Source organism: Mus musculus, chromosome 3, assembly GCF_000001635.26.
Source record: "Mus musculus strain C57BL/6J chromosome 3, GRCm38.p6 C57BL/6J".
NCBI lineage: Eukaryota > Metazoa > Chordata > Mammalia > Rodentia > Muridae > Mus > Mus musculus.
Window position 1 is genome coordinate 146,899,942 of NC_000069.6, and position 25,480 is coordinate 146,925,421.

General features: G+C 42.0%; 1 protein-coding gene across 5 annotated transcripts in view; it reads left to right on the top strand.

Annotated features, from left to right (window-relative positions):
- Positions 1-25,480, top strand: part of Ttll7 (tubulin tyrosine ligase-like family, member 7) — a 131,826-nt gene that overhangs the window by 47,758 nt on the left and 58,588 nt on the right. For all 5 annotated transcript variants that reach the window (XM_017319721.2, XM_017319722.2, NM_001302957.2 and 2 more), the window contains exons 6-10: positions 1,383-1,541; positions 4,093-4,309; positions 9,565-9,729; positions 13,289-13,447; positions 15,754-15,848. In XM_017319721.2, the coding sequence (XP_017175210.1) occupies positions 1,383-1,541; positions 4,093-4,309; positions 9,565-9,729; positions 13,289-13,447; positions 15,754-15,848 (795 nt within the window). The remainder of the gene's footprint in view (positions 1-1,382; positions 1,542-4,092; positions 4,310-9,564; positions 9,730-13,288; positions 13,448-15,753; positions 15,849-25,480) is intronic.

The following is a 25,480-nucleotide window of genomic DNA, read 5'->3' on the forward strand; positions in this document are numbered from 1 at the left end:
ACACACACACACCCCAGGAGTATCTTTGGCAAAGATCTTGGCATGTGTTAACTGTGTGAATGTCTAGTGGTTTTGCCCACCGGTGATATTTCTTCTTCACATTCTCTTCTCAGAGCTTAGCCTCTGCTTTTGTGCTATATCTCCTGTGGTTATATTTTAATTTGAGTAACCTTATTTGTAGACTATACTCATGATCACTACATATTTAGAAGAAAATAATGTCTCTTTTGAAAATAGTTTCTTAAAGGCTGGAAACATGCTGTTAGGATTACTGGATGCTCTCCCAGAGGGATGCAGGTTTGAGTCCCCGTCCGCACATGGCAGCTCACAACTCCAGTTCCAGAGGATCTGATGCCCCCTTCTGGCCTATTCTGGCGCCAGGCACATACATGGTGCACAGACAAAATGTGCATATATGTTTAGTTAGTAAAGTTTAAAAAAAACATTATCTTTAATAATATTTTAAAAAATCATTCTTCATTTTCATTTTTATTGGGAATTGATTGATAAGTATAAAATACATAGCATTTTGGATAACTCAAAAAGAAAACTTTTTTTCAGGCCTATCTACTTCTACAAATTTGTAATCCTAGCTACTTTGGAAGATGAGACAAGAGAATTGAGAGTTCAAGGCCTGCCTGGGCAACTAATGAGCCTTGTTTTAAAATACAAACTACAAAGCAGGCAGTGGGTGTATGCTCAGTGGTGGAACATTTGCACACGGGAGGCTTTCTGGCCAAGCTCCGGGACCTCCACTCCCCCCCCCCCCAAAACAAATGCCTTACACTTATCAGTGCCATCAGGTTACAGATCACAATAGGCAGCAGAATCCTAGCAAGTGCAAGAGAACCAGAGGACATGCTGTGGACTCAGAGATTCAGGTGCTGCCTCAAAACAGTGGCTAGAAAGAAGTCAGGAATCACTGTCTGTGATGACATAGGGGACTGGAACACCAGGGATAAACGGTGGTATAAATTCCTTCCTTCCTGAACCTTCCACAAGAGCTAGCTTAGCGCTGACACTTGTTTAGTCTGCCCTTTGTGCCTTTGGTCTTTGTCTTGTGAGCATAGCCTGTGTGAAGGTCCACTGGAGGAAGAGGTGGGGTTACCTCACTGTATAGCACCAGGGCCTAGCACGGCGCACACTCAAATAAGTATCCATTGAATTAAAACGTAAGTCAGTGTATAACAGAGCAGAAATTCTTGTCTCCTTATTCAGTTGATATTTGGTTTGGGCTGTTTCCTAGAGCATTTTCTTCACAAACAAGTACAGCAACAAATGAAAGGAAACAAGAAATCCAAGTCGTCATAGTATATCTGTTACAGAAATAAGATTTATTTAGTTTGAATAGAATTTATGTTTCTCTTGCCTCTGACTCACAGAATGATCAAGTCTCGGCCTATGGATTATACCTTTGTTCCGAGAACGTGGATTTTCCCTTCTGAATATACTCAGTTCCAAAACTATGTGAAAGAATTGAAGAAAAAACGGAAGCAGAAAACTTTTATAGTAAAACCAGCTAATGGTGCAATGGGTCATGGGTAGGTTCATTTTTTTTTTCCTGGGAAATATAAACATTGCAAAATGAGAGAAGATATACGCTTGATTACTTATGCATGAGTAAGTACCATACTGGAAAAGCAATGCGCTTCTAACTATCACGTTCTTATGACTACATCTTCTGAAAGACTTTAGTCATCCAGTTAAAACATAGCCAAAACTTGTGAGACTTTAAAGAAATAATCATGAATAGGGGAAAGTTTATTTCCTTATTTATTCATAAACACAATGCATGCTTATAGTAATTTCAGTGCTATTGGATAATAAGGTAAATTGCTGCAGTACAGCTAAATTAGCCTGGAGAATAAAGTAGAAAGAATTGTCTTGTCATAATGAGAATGCTCGAGGTGAAATGTGTATAGCCTTGCTTTATAAATAAGCATTTTCCTTTGGTAACTATGGCAACCGGATGGAGGCTGCACAGGACACATTTTTAAGCTAACACGCCAAAGAGCTAGACAGTTTATTCAGGAATAGAATGCACAACATAACAGTTTTGATTCTCTTTGCTTGTGTTTAGTTTGCTCTAGAGCACTAGAGAAAGTTGGCTCTTTTTTTTTTTAAATCAAAATCCACGTGAGTCATTTGAACTTTTTTTTTTTTAATTTAAAATGCTATAGTGCATGAGATCCTTGGAAACGCTAGCTGTTTGTTTGTTTGTTTGTTTGTTTAGAACACATTTAACTTGTGAGCATGTTGTGCTGATTCAGTCATACGTTATGTCTAAGCTTGGTCACGCACACGCTGAGAAGTGTGTGAACAAGTGAGGATTTTGTACCCATTGCTGAGTAGCCTGTTGGCTTCCTGTCACCCACGAGTGCAAAGGAAGGTGGAGGAGTCGTGAGGGTGGGTCCATGGTCCTCAATTTTTGTGTTTAATAAACACTTATGAATATTAGTAAAATATATTTGATAGTAATGCAGAGACATGGGAAACATGGAAAGGGCATTCCCTCTAGAGTGGGATTATTTGATATGTCATTATACTGAATGGGCACAGGAGGCTTCCAGTACCTGCTGACTAGATCCACTTCCTTACTGCTACGTCTAGTGTCCTGTTACTGAAAGTGGGCTACCGAAGGCTGCAGCTACCATAGCAGAGCCATTTAACTACCATTGTGGAGTCACTTAATTACCATAGCTGAGCCATTTAACTACCATAGTGGAGCCACTTAACTACCATAGCTGAGCCATTTAACTACCATTGTGGAGCCATTTAACTACCATAACTGAGCCATTTAACTACCATAGTGAAGCTATTTAACTGCCATAACTAAGCCATTTAACTACCATAACTGAGCCATTTAACTACCATAGTGAAGCTATTTAACTGCCATAACTAAGCCATTTAACTACCATAGTGGAACCATTTAACTATCGGGGCTGAGCCACTTAACTACCATAACTGAGCCATTTAACTACTATAGCTGAGCCATTTAACTACCATAGTGGAGCCATTTAACTACTATAGTGGAGTCATTTAACTACCATTATGGAGCCATTTAACTACCATAACTGAGCCATTTAACTACCATAGTGAAGCCATTTAACTATCAGAGCTGAGCCATTTAACTACCATAACTGAGCCATTTAACTACTATAGTGGAGTCATTTAACTACCAGAGCCGAGCCATGTAACTACCATAGTGGAGCCATTTCCCTACCAGAGCTGAGCCATGCTCCCCTTCATTTTGACAATTTTTTGCTGGCTAAATTTTGTAGCTTATTAAGAACATATTTTTAAGGTTAATATTCTTGAAATATTTGCTTATCACATAGTATCACATCTTGTCTCTTGTCTGTCATGGCAATTTTTGTTTTGCTGTATACAACTGTAAGCACTTCAGAATACCATGTGATTTAATTTTCCCACTATTTTTACTCTCAACCTTTTGGGTATCTAGTTCTAAAGGGACCCTTTTCTCTATGACACTGTACTTAGGCCAATTTTTTAAAACCCATTTATCAAACCCACACTTTTTAAGCCATTCTGTTGACATATGATTTAGTTTCTTCTGTCATTTTGCTCTTTGGTTTATGTATCTATATCATGCTTGTTTTATTTCACGTTGCTAAATTTTTCCTCATGACTTCACACTCCTCTGTGTAAACATTATTTTATTTCATCCCTTTGAAATCATGTAGTCATTTCTTCTACTGTAGATATTTCGTGTTAGGCAGATCAAAGCAAGCTGAGTTCACCTAGAAGGCCCACAGCAGGTCAAAGGAAACACACAGGAATAGGTCCACTTGGCCCACTCTAGACCCAGCCTCAGGGCTGGGGGCAGGTGCTGACAGGACCACAGCTCACCAGGGGTTGAGTAATGGAACAGAATTAGTTAAAATGTCAACAGCTCTGTCATGTAGAACTTAGAGTTGTCTCCCTCCCTTTCATTGCTCTTGTGGAGGGCAGAATTCTGGAATTTTCTGTAACACTGGTCTCTCCCTGAGTATCTAGATGACATTCCCCCCCGCCCCCCGGCTTCTCAACCTTCATATCAAATTATTTTTTATTTGTTTTCTTTAAACTTAGGATTTCATTGATAAGAAATGGGGATAAAGTCCCTTCTCAGGATCATTTGATAGTTCAAGAATACATTGAGAAACCTTTCCTAATGGAAGGCTACAAGTTTGACTTACGGATTTATATTTTGGTTACATCCTGTGATCCATTAAAGATATTTCTCTACCATGATGGGCTTGTGCGCATGGGCACTGAGAAGTACATCCCACCAAACGAGTCCAACTTGGTAAGTGACGACCGAGAACCTAGCTACTGCTCATTTGTTCAATGCTTAACTCATCCGTTGTGCGTAAGGACTGTCTGACGTGGCGTTCCGCGTCCCCAGGGCTGAATGAATTGTGTGCCTCTTACTGACAGACAGTGATATGAAAAATAAACTCAATGCAACGTGGGAAATATAGTGAGGTACAGGGACCCGGAGGCTCAGTTCCTCGATGAGGAGCTGACGTTTGACAGAGCTTCGTGTCAAAGGTATAGTACGAACATGGAATCATGGAAGAGACTATGAAGATAATTCATATTATCTTCAGCATCAGGGTTATTTCATAGCGGCCAAGGGAGGCAGGCTTCTCAATCTGCATTGACCACTCGTGAAGTTAAGGGAAACTACTGTGTACATCGAGAGATCTAGTGCACGAACCATTTCATAAGTATTTTCTCAGTAATATTTCCTTTGTACAGTAACTAATTCTCACGGAAGTTGCAAATATAATTTACCAAAAATTACCATAACTAATTTTACATGCTGAATTGTAAGTTATCATTCATACTTAAAAATGTAGTTAACATCTAATCTTATATTTCCAATGTACTGAGTGTAAGAAAATTCACAATGTTACTGCTTCTTAGCTTTCCAAAGGCCCTGTATTATTCTCTTCTAACGTTTGCATACACTTCTAGGAAGATTGACCATTTCAAAATTAAATAGTGACTCACCCTCAATGTTGTTACCATTAGTAAACTAAAAGTTTTGCATACCTGGCAAGGAAGAAATGAGGGAACTATAAGAATATTAGGAAAAGATGGTAGAACGAAGGAATATTTTATTTATGGTCATAAAGTTTGTTTCTGACTTTCAGCAAAGTAATGTTTGAAGTGTACAACATTCCCTAGAATTATGATATTTTGGAGAAACATAAACAGTGTGTGACTTCGTAGCAGCAGCAGTCTATTGGAGAGATCTGAAGGCAAGCATCAATCAATTCCTGAAGTCGAGGGAGCTATGACAATGCATGGTGGGCCATCTTTCCAGATGGAGTCTAATGTCAAAAGAAGACTAAGATTGGGGGAGGAGGCACCACACAAAACAGAAGTTTAGGGAAAAGTCCATAGGAAACAGACAAGGTCAGTCTTGCCACAAAGTGTAGACCAGAAAAAGGGTGTCTGTTCACAGATGAGCACAGAGTCCCAGAAACAATCTTTCCAGATGTTGTCAAGGACTTTCTAGGACTTGGGGATTCAGCTCAAGATGATATACCGAATGGATGAATTAAATTTGGGGTTTTGAGAAGCCCATCTGACCTGAAGTGTTAGGAATGAGGAGGAAACCGAGTGGAAGGGGGCAACAAAAGAGACTTGGAGTGTGGGAGACCAGACATGATTTCAGTCTGGCCCTGTGAGATGAGAGATGATTCTGAAATCAGAGCATAGATTTGAGATAACCTGAAGGCAATGAAGATAGCAATGTTACACTAGAGTGATGAACTGGGTCTGTGGAATGACGGAAATGAAAAGAATACCCAAGAGTGTTTGGCCTGGACAGTTGGGGGATGGGCTGTACTCTCATGGACTTGGAGTTCAGGAGCTCTTGAAGGCTTTGTAGATAAATAACACATTTGGCCTTCACCTTCAACTGGATCTGTCCCGAGAGTATTTGGTTATTCATAGAAAAACTATCTGACCTATGTGCTTCATTTGGGGGCATGTCAGTTTGTAGATTACAATTTAAATAATTGGAATGGGTAAGAATGTGTCATATACGTGTAAGGTGATGATGTCTCCTGAGGATGTGAGACAGGACAAGGCTTGGAGGGTGCAGCGTTCCATTCTGAAATATTAAGCGGTACACACAAAGTAAATTCACTGGGTCAGAGGATTGTAATGAGACTGGGGAGAAGAGAGGTAAACCTCCATGCCTTATCTTGATAGCTGCTTTTGAGCATTTAAGTTCATGGCTTTGGTTCCTGACATATGTAGAAAAAGGTAAGTCTACTTACATGCCAGTATCTACCACTTATCTCTGTGATTCCATTACCAAATCCACAGGGGGTTGTGTGAAAACGAAACTTAAAATATTACAGAAAATTGATCATAAATTACGTAAAATATTATTTCTAATTTTTAAAATAGCGAATGTACGCATTTTCATTAGATATCGTATTTCCCTAGGAAATTGTATTGTACACTTAATTAGAGTTATCAATGAATTTATGAGCATCATTGCATGTGATTTGGTCCATGACAGAGATCATGAGAGAGATTTGAAATGTTGAGATACAGCGTTTGTTCTTGTTTTGTTTTTGTTTTGCTTTTTTGAGAGAGCATCTCACGCAGCCCTAGCTGGCCAGGGATGAGACAGCATCTCACGCAGCCCTAGCTGGCCTCGACTCACTCTAGCCAGGGATGAGCCTGGGCTCTGAATTTCTTGTCTCCATCTTCTAAATGCTAGAATCACAGACACATGTCAACATACCCACCTTCTATAGTGACTGGTCCTTCCTTGGTCTCCCATGTACCAAGCCACGTGAGCCTTTGTGATAACATGCAGTGTTGGGAATGGCTACACAATTTAACGCCTGCAGGCCTTTCTGAGGTCGCTCCTACACTTTCTTCTGTGGTTGTTCCTTAAATATCGCATGATGATTTTAAAAAAGACTTTCAGTAGCAAATGGCACACAAATTAATAAACAAGTAGCTGGAGTGACTGTCTCTGCTTATTTGCCTTAAAGATTTTATTTAACATACAGACCTATAATATACATAATATTTAATATACACATTATAAGATATATACATATATAATATACATACAATATATATCTATAATATGCCTATTATTCAGTGTGATGCAAAATTTCTATTCACAACAATCTTTGGAAGTAGGGTTAGGAAAAAGGTGGGAATTTAAGTTAGATTTTATTAATGTTTATGCTAACTTGATGGGAAACATTAGATATTTACTGTTAAGAGAAGTTTTAGGTTTTGAATTCTTTTCCAGTTTAAAGTAAACAGTGCCAACAAACAGGAGGTGTGGTGCTACCTCCTGTGTCTGACGCAAGATTATCATGAGTTTCATCCAATATGGGCTACACAGTGAGTTCCAGGTTATCCAGTGAGATCATATTCCAAAACAAACAAACAAACACACACACACACACACACACACACACACACACACACACACAAACATACCACACAAACAGGCTCCATCTAAATTAGCAAAATAACATGAAAAGTCTAAAACACAAATGCCATAAACAGGGCCAGCTCTGTCTCACACTTGCTCTTAAGACATCTGTAGACAGCATGAAGACAGCATGTAGATATCTGTAGACACCATGTAGACATCAAAATCATGTACATATCTAGAGATATCATATAGATATCTGTGGACAGCGTGTAGACAGCATGTAGACAGCATGTAAACATCTATAGACAGTGACAGTATGTAGAAATCTATAGACAGCATGTAGATCTCTGTAGATACCATGTAGACATCATACAGACATCATGTAGACATCTGTAGACACATATAGACATTATGTAGACATCTGTGGACAGCATGTAGACACCATGTAGGCAGCCTTATCAAATACGTGGTGGCCACCTGGTGCTTCCAGGTGCTCTGCCTGTCAAGCCATCCTGCAGTACTAACATTCATGGTCTTCTTGAAAGAAATGTGCCACTTTATCTCACTGGAACATATTTAAGCAACCCAAGTCATCAGTTGGTACAGTTTGGAGGTTTGTGTTTTTAATTAGCATATATTAATTATATATTATAATGGGCTTCATTATGACATTTTCACATATGCATATGACAGGTTTTGATCATATTTCCCCCAGTGCTCTTTCTTGCGCTCCTCACACCCTCTTTCACACCCTCTCTCTTCCTAACTTCCTTCTTTTATACATGCATGTCTGTCTGTCTATCTATCTATCTATCTATCTATCTATCTATCTATCTATCTATCTATTTTAGTTTCATTGTGTTCCTTACATGGCCATAGGGAAGGGCTTGTTTACAGGAGCATAGGCACCTTACTAGCTAGCCTCTTCATCTTCTTCCTCCTCCTCCTTCTTCTTCTTTTTCTTCTTCTTCCTCTTCTTCCTCTTCCTCTTCTTCCTCCTCCTCCTCCTCCTCCCCCCCTCCTCCTTTTCCTCCTCCTCCTCCTCCTCCTCCTCCTCCTCCTCCTCCTCCTCTTCTTCTTCTTCTTCTTCTTCTTCTTCTTCTTCTTCTTCTTCTTCCTCTCTCTCTCTCTCTCTCTCTCTCTCTCTCTCTCTCTCTCTCTTTCTCTCTCTCTCTCCAGCAGCCACTTACTCCCTGAATAAGTGAGGTGAGTAGGACCTCAGACATTGATTATTCTAGTCCTGTGCATGTCTACTACAAGTAGTTATAGCCTTTGTGAATTCATGGGCACAGTCGCCACGTCTATCCAGAATACAATATTCTACAACATTCTATCCTTTATCCAGCTCTTATGCTCTTCCTTTCCTCCTTTCCTGTGATGTCCACTAAGCTTTGGAGGCAGGGAGATACATATGTTCTATAGCTAGTTGAACACTCAACTGTCACATACACTTATCACCTAAACCAGTTATGAGTCTCCATCATTAGCAAGCCTACTGAGTAAAGAAGCCTCTCTCATCAAAACTAGCAACACCACTGACCTATGGGCACAAACATCCTTGTTTTAAAGGCAATCTGACCAGGTTTACAGTACCAGACATGGATTCCTTGCTGCATAATGGTCCATGAATCCAAACAGGATGTGGTTGGTTATCTCGTTACTACTTGTCGCTATAGCAGCAGTAGGCACATGCCTTCTAGTTATCTACAGAGTGCTGACAATATTTTTAACCCCACAGCACTCACAGCGCCCTCTACACTCTGCAAATGACCCAGCAGGGAGGAGGCTTGTAGCTCAGTTCTGGTTTGATTACTTCATTTCTTTTGAACAGAGCATGCAGTGTCTTCCACAGTAATGTCTAGTGCTGATGGGGACTCAGTGGCGGTAGCGATTGTCTGTATTGTTTTGGGGGTCACTGGGCCCTCATTGATCAACATTCTGCAGCTCACCCTCAGTGCCAGGGCTTTATTTGATCAGCCCATGACTTCTAGGCAAAGCTTTATCTATTGATGCTGGTTATCACTGAGGTTAAGAACTTTTAAGTTTTATCAAGTCATTGAGGTTCTCTTTCTGGTGACACCACATGGTTGTGTCTCTCTTAAGTGGTAACACTTTGTTCTTCCTCCTTACAGACCCAGTTATACATGCATCTGACCAACTACTCAGTGAACAAACACAATGAACGGTTTGAGCGCAATGAAACTGAAGACAAAGGCAGCAAGCGGTCAATCAAGTGGTTTACGGAATTCCTACAGGCCAATCAACATGATGTCACTAAGTTCTGGAGTGATATTTCAGTAAGATTATTGTATTCTGTAACTGCAAATGTATTTCACTAAAATTAAATTTAGATACCCAACAAACTTTTAAAAAAGAGTATATAGTGCCTGAGGTTGAACAGAGGAGATTTGGTTTCATTCATATATATACATACATATATATATATATATATATATATATATATATATATATATATATATATATGTATATAAAGCTGACCTTGTGACAAGTCTTGGAAAGTAAGAACCTCATATCTAGGGAAAGGTATATTAATAGACAAAAGCACATTCAGGCATGGAGTTATGAGGTCAGGAGAGATGCACAGGGTGTCACATGGGGCTGCGATAGGCCTCTGTGAGCTTCCTACTGAAGTGGTATGTGGACCAACATTTACATCTGAACATTAAGGCATAATTTGACGAGGACTTGGAACCAGTCAGGCTTTTCCCCCCCAAAATATTCTCTATTTGTGTGTGTTGGGATGTGTGTGTGTATGCATGTGCTATACCATGTGTGTGATCAGAGGACATTGTGAGAGAGTTGATTTTCCCTTTGGAGACATTTGAGGGTCAAACCTGGGTGATCAGGTTTAGTGGCAAGGGCCTTTATCTATTGGGCTGTCTTGACTTCACTCAGTTTTTACACAGGAGAATAACATGACTAATATGATCAAACATATGCATCTGAAAGATATAGCTCAAAGCAGGTGTTGAACTGATTAAAGCAAACATTAAGGAGAGGCAGCAAGGGCACTTGGAAGCTCCCATACGAAGTTGAGGCAAAAGGATAGCTTAAAGTGACACCTGGTGAAAGAGGGGCAAGAAGGTAAACACGGGGATAAAGTCATTGTCCATAGTACAGAGGAGACTCGAGGGTCTCTCTGTAGGAATAATGGAAAGGAGAAGGAATGTGATATCTGAAATAGAACAGGAAGAAGTTTATTTTAAAATAAGTGTGGAATGTTTTGAGGATGAAATTTTGCTTGTTTATCATTTCATCCACCCATCTACTCATGTACCTATCCAATCCATCCATCATACATCTATTCATCCATTTATCCATCAACTCACTCATTCAATCCATCTGTCCAACTTAACCCAACCCAACCCAACCCAACCCAACCCAACCCAATCCCAACCCAACCCAACCCAACCCAATCCATCCACCCATCCATCCATCCATCCATCCATCCATCCGTCAACCCACTCATTCAATCCATCCATCCATCTACCCATCTAAATACTCATCTGTCCATCCATCCATCCATCCATCCACCTATCCTCTCATCCACCCACCCACCATCATTAATTCAGAACATACTCCAGGCTCTCATCTTCTGGCATTCTTCTTTTTTCCTTCTTTACCATATGATTTTGGGTCTTTGAGAGAGTTATTGTGAAAACATATAACCTACCTGGCTGCCCTAGTGAGGGATGTAAGAGTGAAGGACCAGTCAGAAACAGTGGTCATGGTCTTCTCTTTAGATTCTGGTTTTAGTCATACTTTCCCCACCAAACTGAGATAGATGAAAGTGCTCAAGCAAGACTTGTGAGGGTATGGAAATTAACTTCTGTTAGATCCCAAGGTATAATTTTTAGATTGGAGCCTGAAATACTAATGTAAGTCTTATAATCTCTGACACATTTCATGATCTCTACAAATCAGGATATTTTGTTAGTTAGAATGCATATAGTGGTTATGAATAATCAGTTAGATGAGAATGTCTTTAAAATATTTCAAATACATTATTACAACTATTAAACTTCAGTGTATATACAGTCATTGTACACTGAACATTGAACTGGTTGATGTCTCTGGGTGACAACACTAAAGTTAATGCCCTTCTCCCCCTTTCCTGTGAAACTGCTTCCACCCAAAGGTGGATAGTTGACATGAGCCACGAGATGGAGCTTACACTTAGCGAAGGTTTGCTTTGCATTGTGCTGGTCTTTGTGTCTGGCCTCTCACCCAGTCCTCTGGTGGTTTACATTTGGGAAAATGAGACACAGAGTTGAAAGCAGCATGCTTGCACTGCCCAGATCAGAAGCAGAAGAGTCAGGTGCTGTATTAGTCAGGGTTCTCTAGAGTCACAGAACTTATGAATAGTCTCTAGATAGTAAAGGAATTTATTGATGACTTACAGTCGGCAGCCCAATTCCCAACAATGATTCAGTCGCAGCTGTGAATGGAAGTCCAAGGATCTAGCAGTTACTCAGTCTCACGCAGCAAGCAGGTGAAGGAGCAAGAGCAAGAGCTAGACTCCCTTCTTCCAATGTCCTTATATTGTCTCCAGCAGAAGGTGTAGCCCAGATTAAAGGTGTGTTCCACCACACCTTTAATCCCAGATGAAAGGAGTAGCCCAGATTAAAGGTGTGTTCCTTAAACTCGGAGATTCAATCTTCTGGAATCCATAGCCACTATGGCTCAAGATCTTCAAACCAAGATCCAGATAAGGATCTCCAAGCCTCCAGATAAGGGTCACTGGTGAGCCTTCCAATTCCGGATTGTAGTTCATTCCAAATATTGTCAAGTTGACAACCAGGAATAGCCACTACAGGTGCATACTGTGATGTCTGACCCAGAGAGTCAAGGTCTTTGCTGTCGTTCTCAGACAGAAGGAGTTAAGAAGCCAATGTAAGCAGAAGCCAGGAAAATCACTTGCTTTCCCTAGTCCATGGTGTGGTTCCTCTTGGAAAAAATACTTGTTTTTATTTTATGTGTATGAGTATTTTGCCTGAACGTGTGTGTGTGTGTGTGTGTGTGTGTGTGTGTGTGTGTGTGTGTGTGAGAGAGAGAGAGAGAGAGAGAGAGAGAGAGAGTATGTATGTATACTGTATGTGGCTGGTGCCTGTGGAGGATGAAAGAGAGCATTGGATCCCCTGGACCTGGAGTTAGATGATTGTGAGCTGCTGTGTGCTTTCTGGGAACTGATAGCTGGGATGTATTCTGTTCTCAGGGAAACCTTTATGGAGTACAAGCCAGTGCCATGAATAAAGGCTATTTGGGGAATGCTGCACCCTCCCTCAAATTTTTCTTCCTTGTAATTCTTCTCCATTTGTACAGAACTAGCTTATGCTCCCTTTTCTTCTTCTTTGTTTATAAATGCTTTTGAGCATCTCCAATGCCAGGTCCTATTATAGACACTGGGATGGTTAAAAAAAAAAAGAAGTACAAGTGTCTTGTTCAAACAGATAGAAAAGCATCCATTGGTTGCATGCCCTAGGTAGTTAGTAGGATGCATTTCAAGCATGCCTGTGCTTCAAAGATGGTTGTGGAAGTCCTGTCTGGGATGGCATGGGAATCTAAGGGAAGATGCTCCAGGAAGATGGAACAGCACAGAGCCTCAGTGGGAAGAAGTGCCACCAACTAGAGAGACTCAGAGAGTGTGGCAGAGAGATAGGTGGGCAAAGAGCAGAGCTGGGGTTGGGGAATGAGGGCAGAGCAGGATTGGGGGGGGGGGCGGTGCCAAAGAGCGCCATGAAGCCACCAAGGATGCTAGTTTTCCCTAGGTCATTTTTAAAAATGAAACTATGTCCAAAAAAAGCATGCCGATGCCTTTTATCACAATCTCAACAGGAGTTGGTGGTAAAGACTCTGATTGTGGCAGAACCTCACGTCCTGCACGCCTACCGGATGTGCAGACCCGGTCAGCCCCCCGGGAGCGAAAGTGTCTGCTTCGAAGTCCTGGGGTTCGACATCTTGTTGGATAGAAAGCTCAAGCCATGGCTTCTGGAGGTAAGGGGTTCTCTAAGAAATGTCAAAATAAATCAAGCCGTCACAGTCCTTATATGTGTTTAAAACCCATCTGTCATATGTGTACTTGGCACAGGTGTCCCCAGCTTGCTGGCTGGAATGAGGCCTGAATGGAGTATGTGGAAGGGAGTGAATGAAAATTCCAGGGCCAGAACATTCCCAAGGCTGATAGGATTTTCTATCGAATCTCCACTTTACCGTAGAGTGGGCTTGTTGACGCTGAGTTATTGGCTGCTTGGACAGTGGATCTTGTATCTCCTCTGGGTGGGCACTGCCTCTGGCCCCCATCTTTACTGTGTCTTTAAGTACTCCATGGAGAGAGAGGGTTCTGTTGATTCACTCTTCAGTACCCAGTACTTAACACTGCAGGGGACATACATCCTCCCTCACAGCCATCTGATATTTCTGAAAACCGAGTGTCTTTGGGTTTGCTGCCTGTACCCTCTTGTCATTATTAATTTTATTATAAAATGTCACTTAACATATGGAACCATGTACAGAATATACAAACAATCTCTGTTTATGTCCTGCCCAGTCACGTTTATATCTATCTGTGTTACTCCCGAGGCACCTTAGGATCTTTCTTTGTCCAGTTGACCCCCATCCAGATGTTCTCTCTGGGACCCCCAATCTGGCTTCACAGAAGGAGCCTGCCTTCTTGGGGCTACTCCATACTGTTTGTAGCCATCTGTCAGGGAAGCAGCACATATTTGAACTGTGTTTCCAGAAGGAGTTATATTTTAAGGAACCTACTGCCACAGAAGCTAGAATCAACCATGGCCTTTCCTTCCAGAGGTTTGTCCCCCTCTTAGGGTAGCTGTTTGACGTAAGAAATTGCATCATAGTCTCCAGGTTTTTGTAAGCAACCTGAATGAGTGCTATGTGAGATTGTGATTCAAACCGTATTTTGAAGGAAAGTACACATTTTGAATTGGAGTGAGGGAGAGACAGAGAGAAGTATATTCATATATTCTGGGCAAATAGCCTGTGTTGTATGTTCAAGGACATTCATTTTTCTGCTAGCTGGAATTTTAGTCCAGCTTGGACCCTAATAATGAGACCTGTCTGAGTCATTTCGGCTCCTCTGTATCTGCCATTCCTGAATGGAAGAGTCCTTGACTGTGTCTTAGGAAGGGCTGGATTTTTGTTCCCAAGATTGAACACGTTGACCCTGGGACTCATTCCCTGACTATTGCCGACTTTTCCTCTGCGCCTGTCCTGGTCATTTATCCTTGATGGCTAGAAGAACGAAGGCACTCTTATGCTTCACAAAGGAGGAAATGAAAGGATTTCTGGAATAAGAACTTTATAAAATGTGACATAACCTTGGTAAAAAGCCTTTGCCCATAGGAGCTTTGAGTTAGCTAGGTTACAGCTTACTGAACAGCTGGACTCTACAGACTTTTTAAACCTCCTCATAAACATATTTTTACTCCTTATCCTTCATTGTTTATACCTTACTCAGCTCAGAATAGTTAATAACAAAAACCCCGTAGCATTGCTGTCTGTGAGTATAGCGCACGTTTAGATTCTTAAGTGTGCAGTTTGAGAGCTTGCTGCCAATTGACAACGCTGTGGGTCTCACCCGCAGCGTTCAAGACCTTCTGGCGCCACCGTGTGGAGTAAAGTGGAGGGCGTGTCTGAGGAGGAGAACTTCTAGCTGCGTAGAATCTGGGCAATGATCGGCAAACTTAAGACATTTCCAAGCACTGAGAACATTTTCAGGATGGAAAATTGTGTCCAGTGTGTTTTTAGGAATGTTTTCCTAGGGATTGACCCGATCCTTGCAGAAGGGTAGTGCTTCACTATTGAGTTAGGTAGAGAGAAACTAAATTTATATTTTAGGAAGCAATAGAATTCATCAGGAAGATCTTGGGTGGTGAACCGAGGGAGCTGGTGGTTCCTGCATCCTAAGCATACACACATGTGTTGCTATTACTATGTTGGTAATCTCTCTATTATGGGTCTTCCCAACTTACAAGGTAAGTTGCATTTAACTTTCCTAAGACTTGATGGGAAGAGTCAGTGGTTGAAGAGAGTGGTCAGCTTAATGCTGGCAATTAACACTAAGCCTGTGGGTGGAAAAGTAGATGTTTGCTTATGGTTTTCTATAGTTCTTTTCCCTAGGGTAATGGAAAGACAGGTATGGCGGTGAGGTCCAGAGCATCTTCCATAGAGAGCTCAGAGATTCATGACTGGAAATCCCACATACATTTATGAAACACAACTGGATTAGGTGTTGATCTCCAACGTTCAACCGAGCTTATTGTTTTCTCTGTAATTTTCAGATTAATCGAGCCCCAAGCTTTGGAACTGATCAGAAAATCGATTATGATGTTAAAAGGGGGGTTCTGCTAAACGCGCTGAAGCTGCTGAACATCAGGTGAGACATCTTCCCACTCGCCGGGGTCATCCAAACATTAGGTGAAGCTTTCTCCTGCTTGCTAGGGTACCCCAAACATTGGGTGAGCCTTTCCCCCACTTGTGGAACTCCCTCAAACACCAGATGACCCTCTTCCTTGCTTGCTGTGGTTCCCCCAAACATTGGGTGAGCATTATCCGACTCTCTGGGGTCCCTCAAGTACAAGGTGAGCTTTCTCCACATTCACTGGGTCCCACACACATCAGGTGAGTCTTTGCCCCACTGGCTGGGGCTCACCACCTTTGGTACAGATAAGTCACTCATGTGAGAAACTGACTTTGCACTGTGAATCTCTTATATTTTGTATTTTTCATTTCGGCTTTCTTCATGCTATCCTGCAAACCTACGGTGTTTTAAGACACCTTTTCATCTCCCTGTGTCCACTGCGTTTGCTGCCCCACACAGCCCTATGCACCTGTGGTAACTGCATTAAATCACAGTCTTTACCATCAAGTACAAGGTTGGCGTGGTGTTGGTGTGGTAGGAGACCCTCTGACTTACCTTCCTTCTCCTTGGAGAAAAGTTACACACCAGAGCCACTTGGGAAACCTTATAACGGATTTCTGCCTTCATGGGTCTTTCCTCTCTGTCTGGCTTCCATAAAAAGAGAAAAGATGTCATTGCTTCTGAGATGAGCTGGCAGACAGTAGGAAGAAAGATCTGAGGGGAGACATGCCGGGGCAGGGGCGAGCCGCCTGGAGGGCGCAGGGCCATGGAGCCCGGTATTTGTTATGCTATCACACAGGAACGGCTTTGACCCATTCTGATAGGGATTGACTAGAGGAGGCAGGAGGATTGCGGGTTTGAAGCCAGCTTTGGATACACACAGCAAACCTGTGTCCTCAAGGGAAAATGAAAAGAGAGAGAGAGGAAGCTATCTAACCTAGCTGCTCTGTGCTGTGTGCCCGACTGTTGCCTTGGGAAACACAGCTCATGGCACCCGAGACTACAGGGCCCTGAAGATGGACCAGTGATTTTACGCCTTTTTTTTTTTTTTTAAATCAATGATGTCTTGAAAGGTTATGGAATACATTAAGGAATCCTTTTATTTAAAGTATTTGCTAGCAGTTAGCAGTTGCTATTGAGACCTAGTTTTATCTGGGAAAGCAAGACGAGAAAATGACATGACGTCTGGCACCTGGCTTCTGTTGCGGGGCAGAAGGTGCACGTACCTGCATTGTACCCTGTCCGTGACTTTAGATTATGTCAGCGATGCTTTCTACGTGAAATTTTCAAATGTAACAGCGCCACATGTTCAACCCACGGGTGTCCCTGGTGCATCTTTAGCTTTACAAAGGATGATACTGACTCAGAAGTTATCTGTGGATATTCTCGGTCATTTCAGAGGTCAGATCATTTAAGGGGCAAGACATTGCTAACGCTATGAGCATGGAGGTTCTTCCATGCATACCTTCTTGTTCTCCACAGGACGCAACACAGGTTTTAATACTTAGAGCACTCGCGTGCTGCACACCTGGCTTCCCTCTTCCGTGGAGGGCACCACGGCACACGGCACGTGTGTTTCTGAGCTGGTTTTGTGCTGAGCACATCATAGTGACTTAAATCAGGAACCATGGGGACTTCTTGCCTTGTACTCAGTGTTACAGACTTCATTCTCACCCAGGCAGAGCTGCTGTATGACTCCAGAGTGCTCCGTTTTCCCACCTAACTGCCAGAGGGAGCTTTTCTCTCCTTAAGTAATTTGTCTTTCTTCTTAGGAACCCCAAATGGGGTATTGTTAAATACCAGGGCTAAGCTTCTGTGACGAAACTTTATATATAGCTCCTGTATCTTAATCCTTCCCTATGTTCTCCAAGCCGTGCTAGGCTGAAGGTTTTCTCATTATTTTCTCCACATCTCCTGCCCATTCTTGCTCATGGTTTGTCCGCTCCCTACTCGAGGCGGATGCTTTTCCTTGCTGTTTGGAACACAGAGCATCCTCCACTATAAATAACAATCTTTATTTTGACTTGAGTTAATCCTCCCCTCCCTTTCAGAGTCTGCATTGTGCAAGGCTTGTCACATCGTTTCTTCCTCTCTGCTCTGCTCTGTGCTGTCTCTCCTGGGCCTGGTTAACTTCTAATTTGATGCATTCTCCTCACAGTTAGAGCTTTCTCAGATCTTGCTACAGTCGTCTCCCTATGACACGCCTCCATCTCTATCTCCAAGTCCACTCTTCAGCCTGTGTGTTTTTATCTTAAGGAAATTCAGAAGAGCCCGTAGCTCAGGCTGTCGAAGTAGAAGCTCAGGCAGAGGGCGTGGGAACTCACACACTATTTTGAAGCACGAGGCTTGTGATCTTCAGAGAGAACAGGTGTTACGTGAGCCCTGCTCAGGCCCCATGTGTGGAACCAATGAGAACCAATGAGAAACTCCTTCCTCCTGCAATCAGAGAAGACTGAGCTGTGCTATGCTCAAGTTCTCGCACAAAGGTTTTCATCCCCTGGGAGTCTTCTACCACAGTCGTAAAGACTGAGTCCAGAGAGGACAACCACAGTCTCACGAGCCCCCCAGGTCTGAAATATTTGTGAATTAGATTAGGTTAAATGAAATGCTCGTCTTTTCACTTAGGACTAGTTCATGGGCTATAGGTCTGAGCGTTTAATACTATGCTGCTCCCGAGTCGGTCCTCCATGCCTCTCTGGCATTTGTCTGCTGTTCCAGTGTTGATTCCCTGTGCCTCTCTGGCACTTGGCCAGGCTCACTGAGTTTGGCTTTGCACATTCCGCCCTCTCACCTCCTGTTCACTGCTTCCCACCCCCTGCTGTGTCTCATGTCTCTTTCCATTGTGTCAGTTTCACTCATTCTTGTGAATGAATGAGTCCACAAACCGGGTACGTATGAAGTGACAAACAGATCGAGATGGGTTCTGTTGGCTCGGGTCCCGTCTGGAGCTCAGATCCTGCATTTATCATTGTCCACCAACGGTGAATGCTGCTGACGGTGATTGCTGCGTTTTTTTTTTTCCATTTTTATTAGGTATTTAGCTCATTTACATTTCCAATGCTATACCAAAAGTCCCCCATACCCACCCACCCCCACTCCCCTACCCACCCACTCCCCCTTTTTGGCCCTGGCGTTCCCCTGTACTGGGGCATACAAAGTTTACCTGTCCAATGGGCCTCTCTTTCCAGTGATGGCCGATTAGGCCATCTTTTGTTACATATGCAGCTAGAGTCAAGAGCTCCGGGGTACTGGTTAGTTCATAATGTTGTTCCACCTATAGGGTTGCAGATCCCTTTAGCTCCTTGGGTATTTTCTCTAGCTCCTCCATTGGGAGCCCTGTGATCCATCCATTAGCTGACTGTGAGCATCCACTTCTGTGTTTGCTAGGCCCCGGCATAGTCTCACAAGAGATAGCTACATCTGGGTCCTTTCAATAAAATCTTGCTAGGGTATGCAATGGTGTCAGCGTTTGGATGCTGATTATGGGGTGGATCCCTGGATATGGCAGTCTCTACATGGTCCATCCTTTCATCTCAGCTCCAAACTTTATCTCTGTAACTCCTTCCATGGGTGTTTTGTTCCCAATTCTAAGGAGGGGCACAGTGTCCACACTTCAGTCTTCATTCTTCTTGAGTTTCATGTGTTTAGCAAATTGTACCTTATATCTTGGGCATCCTAGGTTTGGGGCTAATATCCACTTATCAGTGAGTACATATTGTGTGAGTTTCTTTGTGAATGTGTTACCTCACTCAGGATGATGCCCTCCAGGTCCATCCATTTGGCTAGGAATTTCATAAATTCATTCTTTTTAATAGCTGAGTAGTACTCCATTGTGTAGATGTACCACATTTTCTGTATCCATTCCTCTGTTGAGGGGCATCTGGGTTCTTTCCAGCTTCTGGCTATTATAAATAAGGCTGCTATGAACATAGTGGAGCATGTGTCCTTCTTACCAGTTGGGGCATCTTCTGGATAAATGCCCAGGAGAGGTATTGCTGGATCCTCCGGTAGTACTATGTCCAATTTTCTGAGGAACCGCCAGACTGATTTCCAGAGTGGTTGTACAAGCCTGCAATCCCACCAACAATGGAGGAGTGTTCCTCTTTCTCCACATCCACGCCAGCATCTGCTGTCACCTGAATTTTTGATCTTAGCCATTCTGACTGGTGTGAGGTGGAATCTCAGGGTTGTTTTGATTTGCATTTCCCTGATGATTAAGGGTGTTGAACATTTTTTCAGGTGCTTCTTTGCCATTCGGTATTCCTCAGGTGAGAATTCTTTGTTCAGTTCTGAGCCCCATTTTTTAATGGGGTTGTTCGATTTTCTGAAGTCTACCTTCTTGAGTTCTTTATATATGTTGGATATTAGCCCCCTATCTGATTTAGGATAGGTAAAGATCCTTTCCCAATCTGTTGGTGGTCTTTTTGTCTTGTTGACGGTGTCTTTTGCCTTGCAGAAACTTTGGAGTTTCATTAGGTCCCATTTGTCAATTCTCGATCTTACAGCACATGCCATTGCTGTTCTGTTCAGGAATTTTTCCCCTGTGCCCATATCTTCAAGGCTTTTCCCCACTTTCTCCTCTATAAGTTTCAGTGTCTCTGGTTTTATGTGAAGTTCTTTGATCCACTTAGATTTGACCTTAGTACAAGGAGATAAGTATGGATCGATTCGCATTCTTCTACATGATAACAACCAGTTGTGCCAGCACCAATTGTTGAAAATGCTGTCTTTCTTCCACTGGATGGTTTTAGCTCCCTTGTCGAAGATCAAGTGACCATAGGTGTGTGGGTTCATTTCTGGGTCTTCAATTCTATTCCATTGGTCTACTTGTCTGTCTCTATACCAGTACCATGCAGTTTTTATCACAATTGCTCTGTAGTAAAGCTTTAGGTCAGGCATGGTGATTCCACCAGAGGTTCTTTTATCCTTGAGAAGACTTTTTGCTATCCTAGGTTTTTTGTTATTCCAGATGAATTTGCAAATTGCTCCTTCTAATTCGTTGAAGAATTGAGTTGGAATTTTGATGGGGATTGCATTGAATCTGTCGATTGCTTTTGGCAAGATAGCCATTTTTACAATGTTGATCCTGCCAATCCATGAGCATGGGAGATCTTTCCATCTTTTGAGATCTTCTTTAATTTCTTTCTTCAGAGATTTGAAGTTTTTATCATACAGATCTTTCACCTCCTTAGTTAGAGTTATGCCAAGATATTTTATACTATTTGTGACTATTGAGAAGGGTGTTGTTTCCCTAATTTCTTTCTCAGCCTGTTTATTCTTTGTATAGAGAAAGGCCATTGACTTGTTTGAGTTTATTTTATATCCAGCTACTTCACTGAAGCTGCTTATCAGGTTTAGGAGTTCTCTGGTAGAATTTTTAGGGTCACTTATATATACTATCATATCATCTGCAAAAAGTGATATTTTGACTTCCTCTTTTCCAATTTGTATCCCCTTGATCTCCTTTTGTTGTCGAATTGCTCTGGCTAATACTTCAAGTACTATGTTGAAAAGGTAGGGAGAAAGTGGGCAGCCTTGTCTAGTCCCTGATTTTAGTGGGATTGCTTCCAGCTTCTCTCCATTTACTTTGATGTTGGCTACTGGTTTGCTGTAGATTGCTTTTATCATGTTTAGGTATGGGCCTTGAATTCCTGATCTTTCCAAAACTTTTATCATGAATGGGTGTTGAATCTTGTCAAATGCTTTTTCTGCATCTAACGAGATGATCATGTGGTTTTTGTCTTTGAGTTTGTTTATATAATGGATTACATTGATGGATTTTCGTATATTAAACCATCCCTGCATTCCTGGAATAAAACCTACTTGGTCAGGATGGATGATTGCTTTAATATGTTCTTGGATTCGGTTAGCAAGAATTTTATTGAGGATTTTTGCATCGATATTCATAAGAGAAATTGGTCTGAAGTTCTCTATCTTTGTTGAATCTTTCTGTGGTTTAGGTATCAGAGTAATAGTGGCTTCATAAAATGAGTTGGGTAGAGTACCTTCTACTTCTATTTTGTGAAATAGTTTGTGCAGAACTGGAATTAGATCTTCTTTGAAGGTCTGATAGAACTCTGCACTAAACCCGTCTGGTCCTGGGCTTTTTTTGGCTGGGAGACTATTAATAACTGCTTCTATTTCTTTAGGTGATATGGGACTGTTTAGATGGTCAACTTGATCCTGACTCAACTTTGGTACCTGGTATCTGTCCAGAAATTTGTCCATTTCGTCCAGGTTTTCCAGTTTTGTTGAGTATAACCTTTTGTAGAAGGATCTGATGGTGTTTTGGATTTCTTCAGGATCTGTTGTTATGTCTCCCTTTTCATTTCTGATTTTGTTAATTAGGATTTTGTCCCTGTGCCCTTTAGTTAGTCTAGCTAAGGGTTTATCTATCTTGTTGATTTTCTCAAAGAACCAACTCCTCGTTTGGTTAATTCTTTGAATAGTTCTTCTTGTTTCCACTTGGTTGATTTCACCCCTGAGTTTGATTATTTCCTGCCGTCTACTCCTCTTGGGTGAATTTGCTTTTTTTTTTTCTAGAGCTTTTAGATGTGTTGTCAAGCTGCTAGTATGTGCTCTCTCCCGTTTCTTCTTGGAGGCACTCAGAGCTATGAGTTTCCCTCTTAGAAATGCTTTCATTGTGTCCCAAAGGTTTGGGTACGTTGTGGCTTCATTTTCATTAAACTCTAAAAAGTCTTTAATTTCTTTCTTTATTCCTTCCTTGACCAAGGTATCATTGAGAAGAGTGTTGTTCAGTTTCCACGTGAATGTTGGCTTTCCATTATTTATGTTGTTATTGAAGATCAGTCTTAGGCCATGGTGGTCTGATAGGATACATGGGACAATTTCAATATTTTTGTATCTGTTGAGGCCTGTTTTGTGACCAATTATATGGTCAATTTTGGAGAAGGTCCCGTGAGGTGCTGAGAAGAAGGTATATCCTTTTGTTTTAGGATAAAATGTTCTGTAGATATCTGTTAGGTCCATTTGTTTCATAACTTCTGTTAGTTTCACTGTGTCCCTGTTTAGTTTCTGTTTCCACAATCTGTCCCTTGATGAAAGTGGTGTGTTGAAGTCTCCCACTATTATTGTGTGAGGTGCAATGTGTGCTTTGAGCTTTACTAAAATGTCTTTAATGAATGTGGCTGCCCTTGCATTTGGAGCGTAGATATTCAGAATTGAGAGTTCCTCTTGGAGGATTTTACCTTTGATGAGTATGAAGTGTCCCTCCTTGTCTTTTTTGATAACTTTGGGTTGGAAGTCGATTTTATCCGATATTAGAATGGCTACTCCAGCTTGTTTCTTCAGACCATTTGCTTGGAAAATTGTTTTCCAGCCTTTCACTCTGAGGTAGTGTCTGTCTTTTTCCCTGAGATGGGTTTCCTGTAAGCAGCAGAATGTTGGGTCCTGTTTGTGTAGCCAGTCTGTTAGTCTATGTCTTTTTATTGGGGAATTGAGTCCATTGATATTAAGAGATATTAAGGAAAAGTAATTGTTGCTTCCTTTTATTTTTGTTGTTAGAGTTGGCGTTCTGTTCTTGTGGCTGTCTTCTTTTTGGTTTGTTGAGGGATTACTTTCTTGTTTGTTCTAGGGCGTGATTTCCGTCCTTGTATTGCTTCTTTTCTGTTATTATCCTTTGAAGGGCTGGATTCGTGGAAAGATATTGTGTGAATTTGGTTTTGTCGTGGAATACTTTGGTTTCTCCATCTATGGTAATTGAGAGCTTGGCCGGTTATAGTTGCCTGGGCTGGCATTTGTGTTCTCTTAGTGTCTGTATAACATCTGTCCAGGCTCTTCTGGCTTTCATAGTCTCTGGTGAAAAGTCTGGTGTAATTCTGATAGGCCTTCCTTTATATGTTACTTGACCTTTCTCCCTTACTGCTTTTAATATTCTATCTTTATTTAGTGCATTTGTTGTTCTGATTATTATGTGTCGGGAGGAATTTCTTTTCTGGTCCAGTCTATTTGGAGTTCTGTAGGCTTCTTGTATGATCATGGGCATCTCTTTCTTTATGTTTGGGAAGTTTTCTTCAATTATTTTGTTGAAGATGTTTGCTGGTCCTTTGAGTTGAAAATCTTCATTCTCATCCACTCCTATTATGTGTAGGTTTGGTCTTCTCATTGTGTCCTGGATTTCCTGGATGTTTTGAGTTAGGATCCTTTTGCATTTTGTATTTTCTTTGACTGTTGTGTCGATGTTCTCTATGGAATCTTCTGCACCTGAGATTCTCTCTTCCATTTCTTGTATTCTGTTGCTGATGCTCGCATCTATGGTTCCAGATCTCTTTCCTAGGGTTTCTATATCCAGCGTTGCCTCGCTTTGGGTTTTCTTTACTGTGTCTACTTCCCTTTTTAGTTCTAGTATGGTTTTGTTCATTTCCATTACCTGTTTGGATGTGTTTTCCTGTTTTTCTTTAAGGACTTCTACCTGTTTGGCTGTGTTTTCCTGCTTTTCTTTAAGGGCCTGTAACTCTTTAGCAGTGCTCTCCTGTAATTCTTTAAGTGACTTATGAAAGTCCTTCTTGATGTCCTCTATCATCATCATGAAAAATGCTTTTAAATCTGGGTCTAGATTTTCGGTTGTGTTGGGGTGCCCAGGACTAGGTGGGGTGGGAGTGCTGCGTTCTGATGATGGTGAGTGGTCTTGATTTCTGTTAGTAGGATTCTTACGTTTGTCTTTCGCCATCTGGTAATCTCTGAAGCTAGCTGTTATAGTTGTCTCTGTTAAGAGCTTGTTCTTCAGGTGACTCTGTTAGCCTCTATAAGCAGACCTGGGAGGGTAGCACTCTCCTTGGTTTCAGTGGGTAGAGTATTCTCTGCAGGAAAGCTCTCTTCTTGCAGGGAAGGTACCCAGATATCTGGTGTTCGAACCGGACTCCTGGCAGAAGTTGTGTTCCACTCACTAGAGGTCTTAGGATCCCGTGGGGAATCCTCTGTGGGCCCTTGCGGGTGTCAGGCGACTCTGCTGGCAAGCAAGCCCGGGGCTCGAGTGGAGCGGAAGGGGCTTTTGTCCCGGGTCAGGCCCGGGTAGTCTGCTTCCCTATGTACCGCAGTCTCAGGTTCCGCGCGATTGGATTGGGGCCGGCGCTGTGTTTCACTCACCAGAGGTCTTAGGATCCCGTGGAGAATCCTGTGTGGGCCCTTGCGGGTGTCAGGCAACTACGCTGGCAAGGAAGCCCGGGGCTCGAGTGGAGCGGAAGGGGCTTTTGCCCCGGGTCAGCGATTGCTGCGTTTTTCTTTCCTTTTTTTCTTTTTTCTTTTTGCCTATCCTGTGGTTATAAACATGTACTAAATCAACAAGGAAGCGAATGAACGAATGGATAATGTGTCTCATATTTAACTTAAGTATGAGTGGAACTCAGTTTTTTTCCTTCAGTCATATTTATCTTGTGCCATTTCTACCACTGGTAATTATGCTCCCTCCAGCCCACAAATGTTAAATATAAACACAGGTATTTACTGGACACTGAAAGAGCCGATTTCATCTAGAGTTGATGAAGTACTTCTTACAAGCTGTTTGCTATTATAACAAACAGGTACAGTTCCCTTACATATCCTGAAGGGCCATGCATTCAATGTGACAAAGACACTGGGGGAACAGAGCAGTCCCAGTCACAGGACTTCAGGTACCCCAGTGCTGCCAG